General features: G+C 41.2%; 1 protein-coding gene across 5 annotated transcripts in view; it reads right to left on the bottom strand.

The window, feature by feature from the left end:
- The window catches only part of LOC125938398 (DLA class II histocompatibility antigen, DR-1 beta chain), an 83,157-nt gene that overhangs the window by 53,860 nt on the left and 3,034 nt on the right, over positions 1-26,263 (bottom strand). Inside the window, exons 2-6 of one of the 5 annotated variants that reach the window (XM_049653499.1) lie at positions 24,024-24,293; positions 21,218-21,499; positions 20,689-20,799; positions 20,212-20,235; positions 19,566-19,911 (exon numbers count right to left, since the gene is read on the bottom strand). In XM_049653499.1, coding sequence (XP_049509456.1) covers positions 19,898-19,911; positions 20,212-20,235; positions 20,689-20,799; positions 21,218-21,499; positions 24,024-24,293 — 701 coding nt within the window. In that variant the 3' untranslated portion in view covers positions 19,566-19,897. Of the gene's footprint in view, positions 1-19,565; positions 19,912-20,211; positions 20,236-20,688; positions 20,800-21,217; positions 21,500-24,023; positions 24,294-26,263 lie in introns of those variants that run through there. The other 4 variants (XM_049653502.1, XM_049653503.1, XM_049653504.1 and 1 more) reach the window with 4 other exon arrangements.

The following is a 26,263-nucleotide window of genomic DNA, read 5'->3' as shown; positions in this document are numbered from 1 at the left end:
TTGAAGATACTGATGGCAATTTTTCCCACACTGAGTTATTATTATAAGAATCAAAGGAAAACTGCAAAAAGACTAAGTACAATGCATAGAAGTAACAATGCTTCAAGAATTATAAATTCCATTATTTTTTCTCAAAATTTCAATACCTGATGATAAAAATCCCGGAAAAGAACAAATCAAGGCAAGATGACTTTGAAGGGTAGCAGAATACATCACCCCAAATTATACCACTAGCCAAAAAGATCCTTTAGAGCTGAGAAGGTGGTCTTGGGTAATCAAATTGTGTTAGATTGCTTATTGGCTGAAGAAGGAGTCTGTGCCACAGCAGATACCTCCGGCTGCTCCTGGATCAACACCCCTAATATTACAGAAACCCAAATACAGGAAAATGACAAACAAACTTCTTGGCTAAAACACATTGATACCAACTGGTTTGGTACCTGGGGGTCCCGACTAAGAGACATACTTCAGTCCCTTGGTATTCTCCTGATAGTCGTCATGAAGCTGTGTTCTCTCAAGGGGCTTAAACACACGTTTATAATCACCAGCAGTACATCAGATGGTCTCACTGCACTTGGAGAAGCAGAAATGGCATGAACGGTGAGGTGCAAACACCTTCCACTAACCTGATCTGATAACTTAAGAGTTTCACAGGGCAACAAGAATAACTTCAGCCTGATGGTGACTGAGAGAGTCACTAAGGCCAAGTTTTTGGTCCATCTCTCATGCATGAAAGGATGACCAAAATGGGAGATGATTGGAGTAATTTTACTAGGAGGCTATTAGACAGAGATGGCTCCAACATCTTGGTAACTTACGTAAGCAAACTGAATCCTAAGCCAGACTCTATTCCTATAAGTGCACTTGTATCCCAGCCAAATTCACCAATAGCCAACTGGGCTTTTCCAAGTCAGACTGAATAAGATATAGCGAATCAGGTAATTTCCATGTTTTGCTTCTGCATCCTGTCTATGAAAGCCTTTCTCCAGTTCCTGTCAGAGTTCCATCTCCAGAGTTCTTTCACCATTTTTGGTTGGCACTGCCAGATTTGAATCATGCTCTCGAACAAGCACTTGGAAGTTATCTTATGCCTCAGTTTATCTTTCAACACCCTGTAGTAAGTTTCTAGCTGTGTAAGCTATTGACTCTTGGTTCCATCTCAGGTCGGGATCTCAGGGTCATGAGATGGAGCCCTCCCCGGGGCTCCACAATGGGTATGATGCCTTCTCCAATTCTCTCTCCCTCTCTCTCTTCCCTTTCCTGCTCCAGCACTCTCTCTCTCTCTCTGTCTCTTCCTCTCTCTCTCTCTTTCCCTCTAAATTAAAAAAAAAAATTGAAAATAGCAAGTTTCTTTAGCTATGGGTTATCAAATCAAAGCCTTGTGTTTAGAAAGTTGATAACAGGCATAGGTGTTTCTTTTACATATTCCTACTTTTTACTATAAAATAAACAGGTGTACAATAGAGAATACACTAAAACTCAGACACATGGAATAAAAAGAAAACATCTCAATCGTCTCATAAAGAAACACATATTTTGAATACTTTCCTTTTGAAGAGTAGTTTCAGCTTTACAGAATAATTGGGCAGAAAGTACAAAGTTCCTAATTTGCATGCCCTCCCCCCCCCCCCGCCACATAAAGTTTCTTGTATTAACATGAGTCATTAGTGTGGTACATTTGTTGCAATGGATGAGCCAACATTGATACATTATTACTTACTGATGTCCATAGTTTAGATTAAGGTTCACTGTTGACATTATACAGGTCTCTGTTTGGCTTTTCCAGGATATCGTAGAGTTGAAACCCTACAGTAAGAACTTTTTAGCCTAAGAGAATTCTTTCACTTAGCAATATGCATTTAAGGTTTCACTGTGTGTTTTCAAAGTTTAATAGCTTTTTTAAAAATTGCTAAATGATACTTCATTGTATAGTTTTTCCACAGTTTATCCATTCACCTCTCGAAGGTCATTTTGGTTGCTTCCAAGTTTCCAACTGTGAACACAATTGCTATAATCATTCCTGTGCCAGTTTTTGTGTGGATATATGTTTTTAATCCTTTGAGCGAATGCCTATGAGTGTGATTGCAGGACTGCAAGGTAACAGCATGTTTAGCTTTGTAAGAAATCACCATGGTTCCTTCCAGAACAATGGTACCATTTTGCATTACCATCAACAAGGAATGATATTCCTTACTGTACCACATCCTGGCTGGCTAGCACTTGATGTTGTGAGGGTTCTCGATTTTAGCCAGAAGGCCACCTTTTAACAACTTCTTATTTTGAAATAATTAAGGTTTCACAGGAAGTTGAAAAGACAACATAGACAGATTCTGTGTATCCTTTTGCCTAGTTTCTCCAAGTGATTACATATTAAATACCTTAAATAACTATAATACAATCTCAAACCAGGAACCATATCGGTAAAATGTGCATGTCCAGTCATACGCCTATGTTTCATCCCGTGTGTGCTTCTGTGTGACCGCCACCACCGGCAAGCACAGAATTATTCCAGTACCACAGAGATCGCCCTCATGCTGCCCTCTATATTCACAACCACTTCCCTTCAGACCCATCACTCCGCACCTGACAACCACTAATCTGTGCCCCGTCTCTGTAACTTGTCATTTTGAGGATGTTAGATGGATGGAATCATTCAGTAGAGGACTTTCTGAGACTGGCCTTTTTCACGGGCACAATGCCCTTGAGAGCCATCCAGGTTGTCAGGTGCTCCCACAGTTTGCTCGTCTTCATTGCTGACAGTGTTCCATTGTATGGACGCACCAGTTTGTTTACCTGTTCACCTACCGCAGGGCCTGGTGGTTTCTAGTTTGGGGTTATAGCAAACAGAACTGCTGTGAACATTTGTGAACAGTTTTGGGTGAATGTAAGTTTTCATTTTCTGACATAAAGCCATGAAATGTGATTCCTGGGTGGGGACTTTTTATGTGTATGCGTAGTTTTTAGGAAACTGCCTAACTATCCTCCAGAGGAGGTTGTACCCGTTCACTTCCCCCATCAGTGCAGGAGACTTCCAGTTTCTCTGCATTCTTCTCATCATTTGGCATTGACGCTATTTCATATGTAAACTATTTCAGTAGGTACATGATATCTCAGCATGTTCTTAATTTGCATTTTCCTCCTGGCTAGTGATGTTGAACATCATTCAATGAGCTTATTTTTTGTATGAATATTCTCTCTGATAAATGTCTCCTCATGTCTTTCATCCATTTTGTAATTAGAGCAGTTGTGTGTGTGTGTGTGTGTGTGTGTGTGTGTGCACGCGCGCGCGGGTGTGTGTTTCTTTGCCTGTATGTTTATTTACTGTGGAGTCCTGAGAGTTCTTAATAGATTCTAGACACATGGTCTTTGTGGCATTTTGGATGTGAAATGTTTTCTTTCAGTAGCTAACCTTTTCTGTCTCTCAATAGGATATCTTATAGAATAGAAGTCTTTAATTTTGATAAAGCCAAATTCATCCATATTTTCCCTTTATGGATGGTGCTTTGATGTCAAGTCTAAGAACTCTCCACCAAACTCAAAGATTTTATCCCAAATATTTCCTCCTGTTTTCCTGTGAACATTGTACACTTTACATTTAAATTCATGATTTCATTGAGTGAAAAATTTAAAAAGTGTTAAGACTTGATCTAATTTTTCCTTTTCCTTTTTTTCCCCTTTTCCTCCAATTTTGTTTGTTTTGTTTTTGTCTATGAATATCCATGTGTTTAACTCCATTGTTTGAAAATACAATCCATCTTCCTCATAGCTGCATTGTACCTTTGTTAAAAATGAGTTGGGGCACCTGGATGACTCAGTCTGTTAAGCATCTGACTCTTGATTTCTGCTCAGATCATGATTTCAGGGTTCATGAGTTCGAGCCTCACATCAGGGCCTGCTTGGTATTCTCTCTCTCTCTCGCTCTCTCTCTCTCTGCCCCTCCCCTACTCATGTTATCTCTCTCTCTCAAAATAAACAAATGAACATTAAAAAACAAATGATTAAAACATTTTAAAAATGAGTTAGTGTGGATCTCTTTCTGAGTTCTCTACACTGTTCATCTCTGTGCCTGACCCTGCACAACCCCCATTAGCCCTGATCACTCGAGGTACAGAAAAGTCTTCAATTAGTGATCATTCAATTTTACTTTTTCCTCAAATTTCATTTTATTTATCCTAACTTCATTGTTTTTTCATAAACATTTTAGAATAACTATCTACAACTAATGAAAATTTTGCTGAGATCTGGATATTGCATGAAACTGGGATATCAATTTGGGAGGAGAACTGACATCTTTACTATGCTCGGTTTTCAGCTGATGAACATGGTAAGTCTCTTCATTTAATTATATCTTTGATTTCTTTCCTCAGCATTTCTGTTAAGAGTTGTACATGTTCTCCTAGAGTTCTACTTCAGTGTTCCTGTTCTTTTCTTTTCTTTTCTTTTGGTGAGTGATTGTAAATGGTGTTATACTTTTAATTTTTGTTTTTTTTACTTCATGGCTGTATGTAAAGATACAACTGAGTTTTTCTATTGATCTTGAATCCTGTCGCCTTGATGAATTCCCTTCTTAGTTCGGAGGTTTTTTTATGTTGGGAAGACACTTTGTTGGGATTTTTTATGGAGACTATCACAACAAATGAGCATAAAGATTGTTTTATTTCTTCCTTTCTGATGTGCCTGTCTTCTGAACACCTCTCATTCATCCTGTTGATGAAAGAGGGGTCCCCCTCCCTAAATAGCATGTGATAGCTCAACATATAGCACTCAATATGGACAGATGAGATCGATAGCAAGTTACTACATATACTCACAGCCTGACACAGAAGGACACTTCATTCCATGTAGAGCCACACGAAGGTTGCATTCAGGAACAGAGTGAATCATCAGGACTGTGGCAGGCAGGCTTTGTAGTAACAAGAAGATGAGGTGCCCCCTGGTTCCCATAGGAGGATGCTTTTGTTTGAATAGTTCCAGGGGCAGACAGACAGGGAAAGGAAGCCTGTAGGTTAAGGATCGGGTGGAGAGCAGCTTTTCAGGCTGGTAAGTAGCGGATAGAAGTCCTTCCTTCTGGGCTGGGGAAAGATACCTGGTACAGGCAGGGGCACTCATGGTTATGCTTTTTGCAGCCCTTTTTGAGGCTTTGCAACAAGAGTGAGTGCTTTCTGTCTTGGTGGTGGTGAGGACTGAAGGAGCATTCAAACAAAGGGTTTTGAGAGAAATTACACTTTGGTAAATGCTCCAGGGGACTGAATGCTCCTCAAGTTGAAAGTAGAAGTCCTTAGTGAAGGAAGTCAGAAGAAAGATTTTAAGAGGATTTTACTGAGGATGATTTTAAATGGACACATGAGGACCCTTTAAACTACCTAATTAGTCTTTCTCTGTATGGCTTATTTCCCTTAGCATAACACTCTCCAGTTCCATCCACGTTGCTACAAAAGGCCATATTTCATTCTTTCCAATTGCCAAGTAGTATTCCATTGTGTAATAAACCACCATTTCTTTATCCATTCATCAGTTGATGGACATTTAGGCTCTTTCCATAATTTGGCTATTGTTGAAAGCGGTGCTATAAACATAGAGGTACAAGTGCCCCTATGCATCAGCACTCCTGTATCCCTTGAGTAAATTCCTAGCAGTACTATTCCTGGGTCATAGGGTAAGTCTATTTTAATTGTTTGAGGAACCTCCACACTGTTTTCCAGAGCGGCTGCCGCAGTTTGCATTCCCACCAACAGTGCTCTCTATCTCACTCTGTCTCTATCTGTCTCTCTCTGTTTCAAAGTAAATAAATAAACTATATATATATACACATAATTATGATTGGCTCAGTGTCAGAGTTTATCTTCTTAGATGAGTCACATTCTTAATTGATACAGTACATGAAACTTGTTGACAATTTTAAATATCTAAAAGTGGTGTATATGTTTGTAGTTTTCCTTCAGGTGAGTAATATGTTCAGTGTTATATTTATGACTTGAAAACTTCACAGCCATAGAATTAAACTGTATAGTCTATTATCATAGTGGGTAAAATCAATTCAATCTCATTTTAGGTCAAAAAGGGAGAAATTCATTAAGAAATTAGAAGTAAAGAATAAAAAACATCAGAGATATTGTGTATGACATAAAATACACATGGTAGAACTCTCCAAACTTAAAAAGATGAGAAAGCACAATGGATTTAAAAAATTAAGTCACATAAGGGCACCTGGGTGGCTCAGATGGTTGGGCATCCAACTTTGGCTCAGGTCATGATCTCGTGGTTCCTGAGTTCAAGCCCCATGTTAGGCTCTGTGCTGACAGCTCAGAGCCTGGAGCCTGCTTCAGATTCTGTGTCTCCCTCTCTGTCTGACCCTCCCTGGCTCATGCTCTGACTCTCTGTCTCTCTGTCTCTCTCTCGAAATAAATAAACATTAACAAAATTTAAAAAATTAAATCACATATGCTCTATAATGTGATACAATGATATTCTCTTATTTTAAAAAAGAGAAAATAGGAATGACACATAAAACATAAAGTAAAGGAATACAAAAGCAATAAAAAATCAATTTTACCCAAACAGGAAATGTGACAAAAATGATAATGTATCTTAAAATGTACAATGTTGCTATAATAATATTGTTTAAAAATGTTGTAGTAGCCATGAAAATTAATGGTTTAGACAAAACTTTGCCAAAATACATATTAAAAACCCTCAGATATTTGGAAACACTTGGATCATGGATTATGGCTGACTTTTAATTCTTCACTGAAATTTTCCTTATGTTCACAGGTTTCTGCCACAAACGGATGTTAGGTCAAATGTTAATATTTTCTTTTTGAAAAATCGTACACCTCTATGATAAGTCAAAAGAACAGGAAAAACAAAGTTTTAAAGAGTAGCATGATCATACAGGCTCCTGGGTGGCTCACTGGGTTAAGCATCCGACTGTGGTCTGATCATGGTCTCACAGCTGGTGGGTCCAGCCCCACGTCAGGCTCTGAGATATAGCTCAGAGCCTGGAGCCTTCCTCGGATTCTGTGTCTCCTCCTCTCCCTGCCCCTCCCCTGCTCATGCTCTGTCTCTCTCGCTCTCAAAAATAAGTAAACATTAAAAAGAAAAAAAGAATAGAATGATTGCAAATAATTTAAATGGAAATTATAATGTAGAGTAGTATAGTATATATGACATGTTTTCTATGGGCAGAGAAACAAATTGGTCCCCAAGTTCTCATAAAATACAATATGAAACATATATAAACCACAATAAAAACCTTAATACGTTCTAAAAGAGAATTTCTTACATGTTCTTCAAACATGATTTTAAACTGTACCAAGGGTGAATAACGTCTACATAGAAGACAATATTTCCTGAAATTTGACTGGTTAGAGATTTAGCAAATAATTAAATGAACAGTCTTACATATAATTGTATTTTACATTTCAATGTTTTTCTTTATTCACCAAAGCTGTAATGTAACTTTTTAAAACTGAAGGTGAAAACAAAGAACTCATTATTCACCTCAAAGTTTAAAAAAAGACAATAAAGCCAACTCAATGAATTAGGGAGATTCGAATATTAAAGTTATAATGAAAACAAATCCATTGCAAAATAAAACACTTAAGATCATATAAAATTGTGTGCTCAAGAAGTGATATGACAGATACAGGGAGATTTTAAAGAATTTAGGAGAATATGAGGTAAAATATCACACCAAACAATTTCAAGTAATATGAATGATTTTGTGGGGAAATAAAAACTGCCTAAATTAATACAAGAAAATGACAGAAATAGAATAGAGATACAAACATGAATTACATTTTTTCCATTTAAAATACCTCTAGGAAATGTATCAGACTCATATCAATTTTCTTTTTCTTGTTTTTCAAAATAGAGATAATTCTTATACCGTACCAGCTATCAGGTCTTCCAGAGCTTAGAACAGATTGACTTTATTTTATAAAACTAGGGAAGTACTCACACCAAATCACACTTCCCAGCGTACGTAACTAATACTCATCAGAGAAAGTTCCAGCTCACCAGGATCTCCCAGAAAGGAGTTTATTGCTTTTGTCTGGTTCCCCAGTGTTTGCAGCTGCTGCCAGGGTCCACCCCTATCTTGCTCCACTCTGGTAGCCAGTGGGACTTCTGCTCATGGGTCCTACAGGACTGTAACCAATGGAGAAAGAGTTCTTAGCCAGCTACCACGGTCAGGGCACAGCAAGAGGCAACTGATCAAGGAGTCCATCTTATCTGCCCAGGGGACACTCCTTGATCATCTGGCTCTTTGTGGCCAGGGGCCTTGCATTTCTGAACTGTAACTATTGGAGAGAACATTCTTGGCAGACTAACATCCCCAGGGCACTATGCAGAGAGCAGGCTGAAACCCACCCACAGTCTTTCTATGAAAGGGGCCATTTGTTTGTCTTGGAACTTTGGTCTGGGAAACATGTTTGGCTGACATCTAGGGGCCCGTGGAGGTGCACTCAGGGGACAGAGGCCGGTGGGTGACATCTTTTCCCTCTCCCTCTGCCTCGCTCCAGGTACTCCTGCTTCTGTCCAGAAAGGAACTAGTACACTCAACTGGCATGACTTTTGGGACTGTCACCCAGGGGACACAGCTAGTGGCCAGCAACACTGACATTTGTTGTCCCCCAGCACTGTATGTAATTGTACACTTTGAAACCTGCTGCCTGACTATCTGGCTTCCAATCAGCCTGAATCTAGGTGACAACTAACACCCTCCCTCTGGAGCATCCACAGGGCTTGCCATACCCTCAAATACCGGGAACCACTAAAATACAATCGGCTGCTTGGACAGTCACCAAAGTTTGAGAGACGACCAAGTGTTAGTGCAGGTGTGAATGAGAAGGTGTATCTACAAGGGGCCACTTCTGCAACCCTGGGTGAAGTGCCTGTTTTATCTGATGCAGAGAAACCAACAAAGAGAGCCAGGCAAAATGAAGAAACAGAATATGTTCCCAAGGAAAGAACAAGATAAAACAGCAGAAAATTCCTTAATGAAATGGAGATTTTTACCTTATCAAAGTTTCAAACACTGGTAATAAAGGTGCTCACCAAACTAGATGAAGAATAAGCACACAAAGAACTTCAGCAAAGAGTTAGAAAATATAAGAAAGTACCAAACAGAAGCATTTTGTACCCAGCATGTTGCTTTTGGGGTCCATCCAAGTTTTTGCATCCATCGGTGGTTTGGATTTTTTACTGCTATTTCATGGGATGGATATACCACCATTTGTTTAATCAGGACCTATTGAGCAAAATATAGCTGTTTGTACTTTTCAACTATTACAAGAAAAGTTACTGTAAATATTTATGTAGAAGATTTTGGGTTTTGTACAAATGTAAATATTCACTTTTTTGAAATAAATGTCTATGACTACAGTCTCTGGATCATGTGGTAAGTACACATTTCAGTTTTTTATTTTTTGTTTGGTTTGGTTTTTTACTTTTCCCCCAAGTTTTTATTTAAATTCCAGCTAGTTAACATACAGTTTGATATCAGTTTCAGGTGTACAATATAGTGGTTCAACACTTCGTTACAACACCCCGGGCTCATCACAAGTGCACTCCTTTAATCCCCATCACCAGTTTCGCCCATCCCCCTGCCCACCTCCCCTCTGCTAACCATCAGTTTGTTCCCTATAGTTATCAGTCTGTTTCTTGGTTTGCCTCTGTCTTTTGGTCCCTATGCCTGTATGTTTTCCTTCTTAAATTCCACATATGAGTAAAATCATATGGTATTTGTTTTTCTCTGACTGACTTAATATTTTTAGCTGCATCCACATCATTGCAAATGACAAGATTTCATTCTTTATTATGGTGTGGAATATTTCATTGTATAAATATGCTACATCTTCTTTATCCATTCTTCAGCTTATGGACATTCAGGCTATTTTCATAATTTGGCTATGTAGATAACGCTGCTTACATAGGGGTGCATGTATCCCTTTGAATTAGTAGTTTTGCATCCTTTGGATAAATACCTAGTCGTGAAATGGCTGGATTTTAGGGTAGTTCTATTTTTAACTTTTTGAAGGACCTCGAAATGCTTTTCAGAGTGATTGCACAGTTTTCATTCCCACCAAAGTGCAAGAGGGTTCCCGTGTTTCCATTTCCTTTCCAATACCTGATGTTTCTTCGGTTGTTGATTTTAGCCATTCTGACGGTGTGCAGTGATATTTCATTTGTGTTACCCCGATGATGAGTGATGTTGAGCATCTTTTCATGTGTCAGTTGGCATGTGTATGTCTTTCTTTGGAAAAATGTCTGTTCATGTCTTCTGCCCATTTTTAATTGGATTTTTTGGTTTCGGGTGTTGAGTTTTGAAAGTGTTTATATATTTTGGATACTCACCCTTTAGCATGTAGGTCATTTGCAAATATCTTCTCTCGTTCTGTAGGCTGCTTTTAGTTTAGTTAAAAAGGCAACATTTCATGTATAAAACAGCCCATCTATTTACAGAGTGGCTATACACTTTTGAATTCCTCCTAGCAACTTTTGAAAGGTCTAGTTTCCCCACGTCTTTGCCAGCACTTTGTATTGTCACTATTTTCTTAGCTGGTTAAATAGGTGCAGTGACTCTTTACTGTGGTCTGAATTTGCATTTCCCTAAAATTTGTGATGCTGAACATTTTTTCACCTCTTCTCCTTGCCATCCAATATCCTCTACAAGAAGATTCTGTCCTTTGGTCCATATATCCATCTCTCAACCAATACCACAAAGGTTTATTTGGTTACTATAGCTATAGAATAAGACTTCTATAATCTATGACTGACAAAAATGTGGGAAAATATCCCTTTGTAAACAAACATTTATCTTTTTCTCCCTACCTGATTTCTCTATAATTTAGAAACTCTCAGTGAGTATTCTTAATTTCATGGCAATGATAGTTATTTGCAGAAGCTCAGTAAGAATCCATTTCCCTTGTAACAGGAAACATTGATCATACCACCAAGTCTTTGACTGGAATGTCGTATTTGGGGAAGATATGCACAAACTCAGATATGACCAGACACCTTTGAGTTACTAAGGTTGAATTTTTGGAATCAATGAAACCCCTTGGAAAAATTACCCTGGTATCTTGTTTGTAGGGTTCCCAATAACACGAACAAGTAAGGCTATTACCTAGATGCTCAGAAACCTGGGTTATTTGGGGGAACCTTGAGAAGAGAGGAATTCACCCAAATCTAGAGGGATTGCAAGAGAATTTCATGCTAAGTATTTATTCTGACTTGTATCCTCAAAAGGCTACTATAAGCTCAATCTGAAATTCCTTAGGAAAAGTTTTATAGCGAAGCAGATTAAAAATATTTATATGGGGGTGCCTGGGTGGCTCAGTTGGTTAAGTGTCCATTTGGCTCAGGTCACAATCTCACAGTTAGTGGGTTTGAGTCCTGCACTGGGCTCTGTCTTGATGGCTCAGAGTCTGGAGCCTACTTTGGATTCTGTGTCTACCAGTCTCTCTGCCCATCCCCTATTCAGGCTCTGTCTGTCTGTCTCTCTTTCTCAAAAACATATAAACATTTAAAAAATCAGAAAAAAAAAACTTACATGGCCAGTCAGTATTCTTGCTATACTCAAGTAAGTAATTAGGTTAAGTTTATTATAAGAGGACTTATTTTACATAAAAAATTTAGTCTTAATTTGGCTATCTTTGATGGAAATGAGGGTGATTTTTAGAGAGAAAAAAACATGTTTCTGAAACACACTTCCATGGGTGTTAGATTCTAGTTCAGATTCATTGTCTTTGAGTATTTGTTGTTTATGCAACTGGGCTTTGATCCTAAATTCTTCTGGACTCCTGAATATCTGGCTAGTTTTCTAGCTGTCTGCATGCACAGCATAGGCCTAACTTGGAGAACCCACCTGCAGGACCACCGCCTAAAATGAGACAACTGTTTAAATGAACTGACCCAATTTACCTTGCTATAAATCATAGAATAAGATGCTAACACTGTACATGGGAGTTCCAAAATAATGGCTCTATGCAGGATGGGGGCTGAGCCTGGTGCTAGGGAATATTTGCAATTGGGAGCAAGGCAGTTTCATTCCAGAAATCCTGATCCATGCCCTTTGTTAACAGGCAGTAGCTAGAGTGTTCATTGCTCCTACCCCGCAACAATGAGGAATGGTGAAAACAGTGGGGATTTGAAGCCAGAATCCATCTTGTCAGTTCAAATGGAAGAATGAACATAGAGGTCACATCCCTCCAGGCACAGCTGGACTGGCCAAGGAACACATACACCTAGGCTCAAAGCAAAGGAATGTTTGCTTATCATTCAAAGGAACCTATAAGACAAATAGCCAGGGTATGCCAGAGATGTAATCCCTAGATGCAACCTTACTAGCTTAACATAAAGAATGTATTAAAGACTTTCTCGCCAGATAGTTCCCTCAAAGGTTGTTCTCCACAACTAAGAGAGGTGTTTGGATTCCTTCAGGCCTCACTAACAGCAGGAAAACCAGCAGCATGTGAACATCTAACAAATAACACCCTCAGAGCTGGGGCACTGTGGGTATGGGGACTGTCAGGAGGCTTGAGGCTTATTCAGTGACAGGAGGAACTCATTTTGCATTTGCCACAAACCTCCACATGCAAAGACTTTAGGACATGGGAAATTGGTTCCAAATGCCCCCCTCCCCTCACCCTTGGTGGCTTGGTGTCCTAACTCACTGGGCCAAGGGTTCACATCCAGTGCTGCCTTTGACCCCTTGTTCTATATTGGTCAGGACCAAAACATGGTCACAACTAACTGCTTCTGAATAGCTGATATTTGGTACTATGGTGGCATTATTTCTATGAGTGGCACCCAAAACACCCGTGTATCATATAGACACACCCTCTGACAATATTAGGACAAAATATCTGCTAACATCCCCCAGGAAGGATATCTAAGCCAGGGTATTCGCTCCTGGGGACCGAAGAGCTACTGTGTTGTTACTAAATGAAGACTTGATCTATGAATTGCCTTTAAACATTTGTCTTGTCTCCCCTGATCTCACACTGCTGATGTCCCTTCCTGTTGCCTGTCAAAGGCCACCAGTGATGTTGAAATTCACAATTGCTCCCACTGCCAGGTCTGTGGAATGCTGAGCATGTTGTCCCATATGCAGAAGATTATCAATCATGTAGAGAAGATCTCTTTTGCTGATGCCTTCTCTAGATGGTTCGCCTCTTCATTGACTTGCTGGGGAACTATAGTCTTAAGTATTTTCTTTTGTCTTATGTATATCAACTTCACGTTGCCATGTATGTAAGTCACTTCCTAATATCCGGCTCTAGGGTAATCATGGAAGAATGGCACATAAAATACTGTACAGGCTATAAAGTTGCTTGGGGTGGAGAGTAGGAGTGCTGAGAATACTCCTTCTTCGGCCTGCCATCTTGCCCGTGTCCCCCATTGACCTCTCTCAGGGCTATGTGTCCCAGGCCGCTTGGACATTAATGTATATGCCTTAGAATGGCAGACCGTGACCAGAATGCAGGGAGGTTTGTTCGGGTCCTGTATATCTCTCTTTAGATAACTATTAGAAGTAACACAGTTTCTCCCCTTGTCATGAGCATGCTATGAAGGTGCACACTCCCGTTGTGTCTTTCCACAATGTCAGCTTTACTCAGTCATGAAATAAAGTAAATCATATTTATAAGCAGGTTCAGAATTCCAAACTCAATGACATTTCACCATGTGATTAAACTTGGCTTCTGACAGGGCACCCAGCAGAAATGAGACAAATCACACAACACACAAGATAACAGAAGGGCGTAGGAAGTTAACAAACCACACGTGAAGTCCGTCTGTGGGGGCGCCTTTGAGAGACCGTGGTCAGGTCCTGGTCAGCTCTCGGCACTTACTGCTTATTATGTTCAAGCAGTGAAGGATTTCACTTCTGCCTGGAGATCAATCGGGCAGAGTCTTCGACAGCAGTTGCCTTTTTAAAGTGGTCAGACACAGAGGGGTCATGTGTGAAGAGTCTGAGAGTTGGCTGCAAAAATCCTCCCCTTTTTATAGGGATTTAATTAGCCTTGGGCTCTGGCAGACCCCCTCTGCTTCTGCTTGTTATCAGTTCTGGGGTGTCAGCTGATGCTGGTCCCAGTGATATCTCCCAGTGCAGTACCTTTAACTGCTTGTGTCATTGCTTTGACCCGGGCTCCTGCTTGACACGAAAGTCTCGATTTTTCTGTCTCCCTCCTGTTGTACACATGGTGTCACAAGGTCTATTAAATGTTACCAATTAACTTTGTCAAACCCTTTGATCTCACTACAATGCCCTCCGCATGTCCCCTCACTCTGTAAAATCTGTAAGACTAAGGTCCAGACTTCAGAAAGACTAGCTGCGCAGCTGTCTGGATCACCATCTAGAAGTTGGCGATCCTCCCTGTAAGTTACCCTGAACAAGTCTGTGTAAACTGGATGGAGTTGCCTACTTCATTTTTCAATCAAAGAAACTTCACGGTCTGCAGGAGCCTTCACAGTCCCTCCACTCACCAACAATCCTGAAATTGGGAATTTGTGTTTTGTCTCCTTCGTTGTAAGTCTTCCTAAATGTTTCTTAATTACATCTTTTTTTTTTTTTTCAACGAACAAGCTCTATGTGTCATGGAGTTTTTCTATTGTCTTCTTTTCCCAATTTTGTTTCTTTCTGTTCTTACAGGTACTACTTGTTTTCTTCAGTTTCCTTTAGGCTATTTTGCTGCTACTTTTTCTACGTTATTGAGGTGGGAACATAGATTATTAATACATGATTTTTTCTCTTTTTTAATACAATTTCAAGTTAGTTAATATAGAGTTTAGTATTGGTTTCAGAGGTAGAATTCAGTGATTCATCACTTACATATAACATCCAGTGTTCATCCCAACAAGTGCCCTCCTTAATGCTCATCACCCATGTAGCCCATCCCTCCAAACACCTCCCTCCATCAACCCTCAGTTGGTTCTCTATATTTAAGTCTTTCATGGTTCGCATCAATCTCTGTTTTATCTTTTAAATTTTCCTTCCCTTCACCTATGTTCATCCGTTTGTTTCTTAAATTTCACATGAGTAAAAGCATGTGATATTTGTCTTTCTCTGACTGACTTATTTCGCTTAGCGTGATACATTCTAGGTCCATCCACGTTATTTCAAATGGCACGATTTCTTTCATTTTTATTGCTGAGTAATATTCCATTATATATATGCATATATACCACTTTTTCTTTATCCATTCATCAGTTGATGGACATTTGAGCTCTTTCTACAATTTGTTTACTGTTGATAGTGATGAGGGAAACAAAGGCCAGAGAAATTTTGCTTAAATGAAATCTCCTTACAGTTTGCTGCCCACTGATAGACATCTGAAACATGCAAAGTGTGACCTTGCTCCAGGAACTCAGGGCCGCCTTACTTCCTTGATGTTTTTTGTTTACCTAAAAGTAAACTTATCTTCACAGCAGCTAGGCCCTCAAGGTCCTGAAAGCCTTGCTTCCAAATTCCTTAGAGACTTACACTATCCCTAGACCCCACTAACTTAAAAACATATAATCAGTCACTCTTCACAACCTCAGTGCAGCTCTTTTTGTCCACAAGTCCTGTCTCTGTGCTTTAATAAAATCACTCTTTTGCACCAAAGATGTCTCAAGAATTTGCTCTTGCCATTTGCTCAAGAACCCCATCATATTGGCACTCTTATGTGAGGCTTACTGAATCTTTTCATCTGTACTCCGAGCCTTGGTTCAAACTTGGTGAGTACTTTCTCTTTTCTTCCTTTACTCTCATTTCAGGGGCTTTTCAAGGACTGGGCTCTTATTGGAACACTTTCATGTCTATTTCTCAGTCTACAATCCTCTAGCCAATGGCTACTCTCCAGAGAGAAGAAAGCCTGCCTTTCAGCTGGAAGTACGTACCCTGGCCAGAATGGTATTAAGACCCAGAAACTTGATGCCCTCTCTTTATTCCTGTCTTCATACAACGTTGTCTTTCTTGGGCATGGGACAGCCACCTAAGAAACTAGCACAGCTCCCAATCTTATGACTCCTGTGTGAGGGTTCCTCCTTATTGGTCTAATGTGATCCCCTCCATATCCCTGGTTTAGCCACTTCTGGCCACGAGACCTCCACTAGAAGCCTGCTGAAATCAGTACCCGATTGAAGTAAAACCCATCCAGGGACCGTTTCCTATGAAAGTTGGATGTAAAGACAATATGTGTCACAATGTCGCTTAGATCATGATGGATTTCTATGTTTACTCTTTTCTGTCAATGTCCTCTAGTAACTACTTAAATTACAGAATTGGGTAATTCCCCCTTGTAAAACATTTCTAGTGTTTTCCATGGGTTAAAAACGGCACAGCCTTCAAGGAAACTAAGGCATGACCTTCATGGCATGCTCCTCAAAACAAAGTAAACGAAGACACGGCCTTCTACAGCCTGGCCTTTTATGGTACAGCTTTCCAGGAACAGCACAGCACAGTATTTCTGTTCATACCACAGGCAGACATTTATAGCCGAGGATTCAATGGAGAAGCGAAGGGACACTAGCATCCCTTCTCCATTATCTTTGAAAATTTTCTGGAAAATATATTTTTCCTTACAAAATTAAGTCTCGGCATGTTAATTTCTAAGAGCAAACAAATAATCCTCTTCCTCAGTTGCTGTTTTTAATTGTAATTGGGTTTATAGCTGCCATTTAATACTCCCTGTTAAAAAAAATCACAAACTGATGCTTCCCCTCAACAATGTATCATCCTTTATGAGGAGATACTTTAAAATACTAACACTCTAGGGATGCCTGGGAGGCTCAGTTGATTAAGCATCTGACTTCAGCTCAGGTCATGATCTCACCACTCCTGAGTTTGAGCCCCTCTTCGGGGGCTCTGTTGTGACAGTTCTGAGCCTGGAACCTGCTTCCAATTCTGTGTCTCCCTCTCTCTCCGACCCTCTCCTGCTTACGCTCTGTCTCTTTCTCTCAAAAATAAATAAACATTAAAAAATCTTTTTAAAACAATAGTAACATTCTGATAGTACCAGATACTATAGTTTCCCTGCCTGAAATTGTTCTCATCTATCCCATCTAATATTTCTTTCTTTCCAAAGAAAATTATTTGCTCCCATCTTTCCAACGCATCAGGTGAGGCTAGCCCATCCCCAAAAGGATGAAGCATGATTTGTCTGAGCGTTATCACCGTAATCCTGTGGTCCTCTCAACATGTGGGAAGTAGGTCTACTGGGGACACCTGAAAAAGGTATAGGTCACCCTTGTAAAAGCATACAAGAGCAGTTCCCTTTTCCTGCCTTTGGAAATTATGAGATACAATGAAGCGTAAAGCTGCTGCAGGCATCCTACTACCATTTCAGGAACACTGACAAGTGGTGTGCGAAAGGAGATGAGGCACAAGTCCCAGAATCACTTGTGACACCACTGGCCTGATAAATTGACCAGTCTGGAGATGAAGTACCTTGGGTCTATCTGCTCTGTGAGACAAGTAGTTAAAGAAAAATAAGGTCAATTAGATTGGGTTTTGCCATTAGCAACACAAAGCATCTCCACTGAAATACTCCTGCCTTACATTTTAATTCTATATTATAATGTCACACCATAGGTCTCAGATAAAATGAGACAATTCACTTCTTCATCTTAGGGAACAAAACGAAAGTAAAGTTGCAACCCTGGGATCAACAGAACTTATCCCAACCATATAAATATTGCATACGTTACTGTTAGTTATTAACTTCCCAGGCAATGATAACCTGTTTCACACAAATAGTGCACAATATATGACTGAAATATACATAAACTTTGAGTTGGCTTGAAATTTATAGCTGTCTCTGATCATGGAGAAATTGTGTCTGAGTTTCTATTACCTTGAAATAAACTTCTGAATCTGTTGTCTGCTCTTTAGGTTTAATTTACATTTGACACTGACCCTTCAGACAGACTATGATAACAAAACTCATCATCTACTTAAACAATTTCATTGCATTTCTCTGAAACCTTTCTAACTATTTTATATTACTGAAGTCTATGAAATTTAACTATATATTGATTTATAATTATGATTCCACATTGTTTTATGCAAGAGACACAAATATTTGGTTTCCTTGTCTAGTTTGTTCCCCTCATACACTCTCTGTCACATTTCTTTCATTAAATTGGGTTCATTTGTATATATTGTGTAAAGTTTTATTACATAAAATATTGCCAATTCCTCACTATTAAATGAGAGGGGTGCCTGGGTGGCTCAGTCGGTTAAGCCTCCGTCTCTCGATTTCCACCCGGGTCATGTACTCATGGTTCATGAGTTTGAACCCTGCATCAGGCTTCACGTGAGCCTGTTAAGATTCTCTCTCTCTCTCTCTCTCTGATCCCCTGGTCCTCACTAAAGGCTCGCTCTAAAAGAAATTTTTGAAATTAAAAAACTATCAAATAAGACACTTTCAGAAAAGTTCAGTTTTCATTCCTATTCCCTTCAATCTATTCCCTCGTGCCCAAGAGGCAAACATTTTTTAAAAGTCCTTTCATTGTCATATATAAAAAAGTAAATAGATTTAATAGATGATGGAGAAAGAGATAATGATAGATGGATGCAGATAAATTGAATTGATATAGCTATGTATTCCTATTCTCTTCCTTGATCCTATTACACAAAACGTTGTGTGTTGTACAAACTCTCCTTACCTGTACAGAAGTGGAGATTATTGTAAGCAAGGTTTGTGTTTTTTTTTTTCTAGCTACATAGTATTTCACTGTTTGTATGCACATTAGAGTATTCATAATTTCCTTCTTTGTTTCCCAGCATTGCCTTGGATTTCTAAGATGAGATCCATACAGGATGTTCCCGTACAGACGATACATTTGCTTACAATCTGGAAGGCCTCAGACATACCTCTTCCCACTAGAGTTGTAGCTTGGTCCTGATGGTCTAAGGGGAAGGATGGGGAAGGATGTGTCTTAAGCCAAAGTGTCAGCATGCCACTGATGTTTATCTGAGACACAGAAAGTGATGGAAGTGTAGATACAGCCCACCGTCAGGCTAATGAAAGGGGTTTCCATAGGTTTAGAGACTTTAATATGAAAAATCAAGGAAAGGGGCACCTGGCTGTCTCAGTCAGTGGAGCATTCGACTCCTGATCTCAGGGTCATGAGTTTGAGCTCCACATTGGCCGTGGAGCCTACTTAAAAATAAAATGAAATAAAAATATGAAAAGTAAAATAAAAAATCTGGGAAAGGAAACAAAGTGAGTACAAAAATTTTGTGGGTGTCATATCATTATAAGTTAGTGGATTTCTGATATTTTTTTCCCCTCTCTTGTGCAAAGGGACTTCTGTGTTTGTCTTTGAGAACACACAGGTGTAGGACACCAGCATCATATGGGCCATGAAGCTCCATTTCCTAGCTCCTGAAAATACGCCTAATTACAGAATGGAAAAAGACCAAGTATAAAAGGACATGATACAAAGATACCTTCCAGATCCACATCTGACCCAAATTCTGGAATATAAATAAAAACCAATATTGTAATTTGTTGCAATCCTCCCTTTCTCCCTTTTTTTCACTACTTCTTTTCCTTGAAACTATATGAAATGGATGATTGTCACTCCATGTTTATTTGAGAAAAGCTGATAAAGACACATGAACAGAGGTGAGTTCCAATGTAAAGGAGGCATTAAGGGCTGAATACACAGGGAGCTGGGAGAGAATGAAGATAAGGAACTGCAGTCAGTACTGGGGCTTCCAGGTCAAGGACGGGGTGGAGGGAGCCATCAGGGAGGACAGGTTCTGCAGGGTCACTAAACCCAGGGCAAACTAAATCCTGAGAAAACACTGTGTTTGTGGAAGAATTCGAGCCAAACAGGAAACGTTTTCACTGTGTGAGGAAGCCTGAAAGAAGGTTCTTCCTGGAGTGTCAGCATCTCCACTTCAGCTCAGGAGTCCTGCAGAAGACAGAGCAGAGTGTTGTTCCCAGACCCACCTCCACAAGCAGCTTCCTCTCCCCTCTCCCAGGGCCTCGTGTTAAAGCACCACAGTAAGAAAAAGAACATATTCTTTCTTAAGTATCCTGATCTAAAGCTATTTGCAATGCAGGCCTTTTAGTAAGTGGAGAGAAGAAGCTTCAGTTAACTGCCTGAGCAGAAGTCAGATCCAAAGTCTTTGACATTGTTTCTGTCTTTTCACCTCCACCATCTGTTCCAGGATAATCAACTCTATCTCTAAAGAGGGTCAAAGAGCATTACCTGTTGGCTGAAGTCCAGAGTGTCCTGGGAAAGAAAAGGGAAAACATACATTAACAGAGACACAGGTAAATCTGTCCCCACATACAAGGTCCCAAGCCCAGACCCACCTAACACCACAACCCACATTGCATGATGCCAGCGGGATCAGAAAGGGAGAGATGTGACCCGGGAAGTTTCTATCACACCAGTCTACTGTGGCTTCATTAGCTTTCATAGCTCTTCCTGATTTGGCCCAGGACCCCAACCCAAGATATCCGTCTTGTTAACTTCTTTCTTATCTCTATAACCCATAACCTCTTATGCTGAAGCACAGTAACCATGGACCCTTGCTTTCTGGATATCTAGGAAATCTGAGGTCACATGGGGAAGGAAAGGCATCCTACAAGGCCACTGGTCCACAGGGAGTTTATGCGATCAAAGCTGTATTTCTCTCCCACAAGGTCTATAGGGAGGCCCAGCTTCCAACAGGTGCCTTACCTTTCTGATTCCGGAAGTAGATGAACAGCCCCACCACCAGGAAGAGCAGACCCAGAACAAAGCCCCCGATTCCACTCAGCATCTTGCTCTGTGCAGATTCAGACTGAGCCCCTGAGAGAAGAAGCAGCTTTAGTGATTTTTACCCCAAATACAACTCCCCTGCTGGAGACTCTGGATTGAGAATTTTGAGAATGAGGAATGAAGCCTGCCCTGGAAGAAATAGAGTAAGTGGCAATTTCTGGGGGGAAAAATTTAAATCCCATTTCATAGATACAAGGTTTAGGTATTGAACTTTTTAAATATCACAACTTTGACAAATCCACTACTTCAATATCTATGGATGAGGAGCTCCTTGAAGTTCAAGTAACTTGTGCAAGGTGACCGAGCTAATAAAAGGCAGAGCCAAGATTGTATTCCCCTCCTGCCCAGAAGGTCCCTATACAATGGAGGATGTGCCAGAAGCACAAAAGGCAAAGCAAAGTCTCCTCCCTGCTGGGTGAGGAACTTATGGGATCAGAAAGCTTCTCACTCCATTCCACGGTGATAGGGCTCGTGCGACTTGGATGCTCCACGTGGCAGGTGTAGACCTCTCCACTCTGAGGAACTGTTTCCAGCATCACCAGGGTCTGGAAGGTCCAGTCTCCATTACGGATCAGGCCTGTGGACACGACCCCAGTCTCCTCCTCCTGGCCGTTCCGGAACCACTTGACCTCAATGTGGCCTGGATAGAAACCATTCACGGAGCAGACCAGGAGGTTGTGGTGCTGCAGGGGCTGCGTCTTCGAGGGAAACACGGTCACTGTCGGCTCAACTAGAAGACAAGTGGTAGCGGGACTAAGTGAGGACGACAGAGTGAGTCTCCCTGGCTGGCTGCCCTCCTGCCTCCGGTCTCTGGTCCCAGGCTGCATCTCGTGCAGGCCTCCCTCAAAGCTGGCCACGTGGCCCAGTACCAGCCAGTCTCATGAGTCTTGAATTCAATCCTGACAGTACGGGTCCATTAAGTTTGAGACATGTTGTGGGAATTTGTGGGGTTTATTTTTCATGGTGTGAAGCAGTTACTCCTTTTTGAATTGAAGTGTTTACACATTTTGCAAGGCATACAGTGTATCAGTTAAAAGCATGATTTCTGGAACAGGCTGCCTGGGTTCAAATACAGAGTCTCCTACCTAGTGATTGATCCTGGGAGAAGATGACATTCCTCTGCACTCAGCTTTCTCCTCTATCAAGGGGGATAGTAACACTTACCTCTTAAGGTTCTGTGAGGATTAATGCACCTAAAGTATGTAAAGTGATAATTGGATTTTAGCCTTCAGTATGTTTTAACTACTTATTATCCTTGTTTAATTAGAGAGAAAATATGATTTAAAGCAGTCTGGGTAAATTGGAGAACAGCTTGAGGTTGATGGGGAAATAGACTATAAATCCTGAGAATGTTACAATTACACCTGAGAACACCCCAGAAATTGTTCTCCCCTGGGAAGCAGGAAAGACAGAGGTGATACTCTAGCCTATTTGTTTAATTTCAAAAACAGTGTGAGTCCTGAAAGATCGGGAAAGGAATGAGGAAACTCATTGATTTTAAAAAGTTCTCATAATTGCACTCAGGTGATCAATCCTTCTTCTTTGCGGTATAAAAAATTATTATTATTGGAATTGTTATCATTTTATAATTGCTTCCCTTTGAAAGCTGACATTTGAGTTCAAGGCACAGTTAATTCCTAGCATGAAAAGTAGTAAGCAGAAGCAAATATATGCCACAGACTAGAGAAAATGCTGAATCAACTATCAACAAAGCATTAATAATCTTATGCATAGAGAAGGCCTAAAATTACTGAGAAAAATACCGGAATCCCCAAGATAATAGGTAATTTTTACATGGGCAACAACAATTAGCCAATAGATATATGAAAAAAATGTTCAAGAACTTTAGAAATCAAAGGAATATAAATTAAAAATTAAAAAGATATAAATTTACAACCGAGTATTTGGCAATATTGGGTAAAAAAAGATCTAACAAAGGGGAACGTGAGGTGAATTGTTACAACTATATAAAGAAATAATATGCAACTCCTTAAATACTTTCATCATTATAAAAACAGTAACATCAATACATTTAGTAACAAAATTATAATTAAGATACCTGGTTTCACAATCATTTCAAGAATGTAAGAATACATACTCTAAGAGAACAAAGAGCAGGAAGTTGAGACCTAAAAGAAGCCCCAGAAATATCAGGAAGGTTTGGGGAGCCTGGGTGGCTCAGTCAGTTAAGGGTCCCACTTGGCTCAGGTCATGATCTGGCAGTTTCTGGGTTCGAATCCCCGGGCAGGCTCTGGGCGACAGCTCAGAACCTGGAGCCTCCTTGGGATTCTGTACCTCCCTCTCTCTCTCTGCTCCTCCCCTGCTTGCACTTTTTCTATCTCACCCTCTGCTCTTCCCCCGTTCCCACTCTGTCTTACTGGATCTCTCTCTCAAAAATTAACATTAAAAAAAATAGAAATATCAGAGGGACCTCAGAAATCCCCCCAAATCTTCAACAATTAGTCTGGCCATTTTTCTCACTGCAGTGGTAGCACATACAGACACAGGCACACGTATTTCAGGGGCTTCAGAAAAAGAAGGGTGAGTGTCAGGGACAGAAGGTGACCGGCCTCCTCACATCTCCCCAATCTCTTAACTTTCCCCTCCCCTACCATCCCCTAAGCCTTCACCCCAACCAGGACACCCTCCACTTCCCTCCCCAGGTCTCCAACCACCTGCCCGGTGTGCCCTCCAGCTGGAGCTCCTCAGCCCCCCTCACCTCTGCCTCAGGGGCCACCAAGGATGCCCGATGTCCCCTCCTGTTGCCTCCCCCACACCCACTCTCTCCACACGCACTGCCCCCCCTTCCCACACACTCATTCTCTGTCCCCCTCACTTCACAGGGCACCCCTGCCACACTGTCCCCACAGTCACACATGGACACAACCACGCCCTCCACAGAGTCACACAGGGACACAACCACACTGTCCCCACAGTCACACACGGACTCACCACACTGTCCCCATGGTCACACAGAGACTCAGCCACACTGTCCCCACAGTCACACACGGATTCACCACACTGTCCCCATGGTCACACAGAGACTCAGCCACACTGTCCCCACAGTCACACTCTGACACACCACTCTGTCCCCACAGTCATTAAGGCACACCACACTCCCCGACGTCGCGCTCTCGCAGGGATCCCCGTGACGTGCTCTTGCTCAACACCCTGTAGGCTCACTGGGACCCAGTCTCTGTCTCACAGTCGCACACGCGCAGCCCCGGCCGCCCCAGCCCCTCTGCCCCGCTCACCTCGCCGCTGCACCGTGAAGCTCTCAACAACACCGTAGTTGTGTCTGCAGTACGTGTCCACCTCGGCGCGCTTCTGCTCCAGGACGTCCTTCTGCCCGTTCCAGTACTTGGCGTCAGGCCGCCCCAGCTCCGTCACCGCCCGGAACTCCCCCACTTCGTTGTCAAAGCGAGCTAACTCCTCCCGGTTATAGAAATATCTGGCCAGGAATCGCACCCGCTCCGTCCCGTTGGTGAAATGACACTCGAACTTCCACATGGTTAAGAAATGTGCTGTGGGGACAGAGCGACCCGGTCACCTGTGGGCTCCTGGAGGACACTGACGCCGCCACCCCTCGGGGCTCCACCCGCACCCCCAAACCACCAGCACCCAAGGCTCTTCTCTCCTCTGCCGGCGGGGGCGGAAGGAGGCGGGGAGGTGACCCCTCTCCTGGGAGCCTCTCAGGGTCACTGGGTTCCGGACTCAGAGGCGGACCTCCCATCCTGAGGATTTGCTCCTCACTGCCTCCTTTTGGAGACCTCCTCTCCACAGACACCCACCTCCCTCCTCGCCTCCCACAGCCCTTTCCTGGCCTGACACACGTCCCACCTGCGTCCCCCTCCCCCACCCCCACCCAACACTTGGTCTGGGCTGAGCTGGCTCAGGCCCCTGCGAACCCAGAGAAGGGAAACACCCCCACATCTCCTCCACTCTCGGGTTAAAATTTATGGAAAGTGATGGACAAAACCCAGCCAGGCAGGGCTTTATTTACCTGGGGGGAGAAATGTCACAAGACAAGCCTGCAGTTCTAGAGCAGAGGATCTTTGTTTCCTTAGGGCGCCAGACAGGTGGTCTCAAGGGGGATGTTTAGGATGTGACAGGAAAGAGTAACTAGATGTGAACTAGTGGGCGTGTGTGTGTTTGATAATTCAGGGAAAGGTAATACAATGTGCAAAATCTTGAAAGAATTGATGAACTTCCTCAACAAAATGGAAAAAGGGAGTTCACTGAAGCACAATGGGACAAAGGAAGGCAAAAGGTTAGACTGGAGAAATCACGTGGAGGTGGCAGTAAAAGCCTTACAGGTGATGTTGGGATTTTGACTTCATACTTCACGTAATGGGAAACTACTGAAGAGTTTTAAGGACATTAAAACCATGACTGCACTACAGTTCCTCAAGTCCTTACCTGGAATTTTCAAACTCCAGAAACCTAGGAAACCAGATCTTTTTACAAGTTTTGATGCCAAACTCTTTTGCCAAATCTAACCTGATGAGGTAAAGGGTCAAACATGTCAGACCTCTTATTGGTCAGTCAGTCACAAGGGCTTCTGGAGTTTCAAAATATAAACACACACACATCATAACATATGTACAAACATGCATATACATACATATATATACATATACATACATGTATGTATATATTTTGATGTTTTATTTTCTGTTTAATTGAACTAAGAAAAATTTTTTATTCAAGTGGAATTGACATGAACATTTTAAAAATAGTTTAAAAATACCTATGCCTTTAAAAATGAGACAAATAAAAGGAGCTTTTGACATTATCAACAGAACAGAATGTAGCATTTCTGCACAAGTTTGATGCAGTGTACAGAAAAATACTTGTGACAGTCACAATTGATGACTCATAAGGCAAGCTGTTGAAAGTTAACAGAGATGCTGATGATCAAGAAATCATGAAATCTTATAAAACATTGCATAAGGCAAAGAATAAAAGATGAAGATCTCGAGCTTGCATTGACTGAGTGGACTCAGCGAGAAAGTGTTCAATCTATGAACTGTTGATCTTATTATTTTTTGTAATAAAATAAGCTAAACTACACCACAAAGACCTGAATTGGAAGGTAAGTGTGTGTATAAAGGGTAAGTCTAGAGGTTTTAGAAGCAGCAGAGTATAAACCAGTGTTTCCAACATCAGTACTCTTGACATCTTGGACGAGATATTTTTTGTGGGAAGCCTGTTCTGTACGTTGTAGATTGTTTACTAGCATCATTAGCCTCTACCTAGCAGATGTCAGAAAAAAGCCCCAAGTGACTACCAAAAATGGCTCCAGACATTGCCAAATGTTCCCTGAAGTCCCCATATGAGAACCACTGTTACACCACTTGAAAAATCTGTGGTAAAAAAGCCAATGTTAATTCTATGTCAGCTGAGAATTACACTGAAAACTTTGCCAATATTATATCTGGTAAAAAAAAAAATCTTTGATACTGAACAAATTTATTTTTCTGGAAAAATGGCT

This window comes from Panthera uncia (genome assembly GCF_023721935.1).
Source record: "Panthera uncia isolate 11264 chromosome B2 unlocalized genomic scaffold, Puncia_PCG_1.0 HiC_scaffold_24, whole genome shotgun sequence".
Lineage (NCBI taxonomy): Eukaryota > Metazoa > Chordata > Mammalia > Carnivora > Felidae > Panthera > Panthera uncia.
The sequence above is the reverse complement of the archived record's forward strand: the minus strand, read 5'-3'. Positions and strand labels throughout refer to the sequence as shown.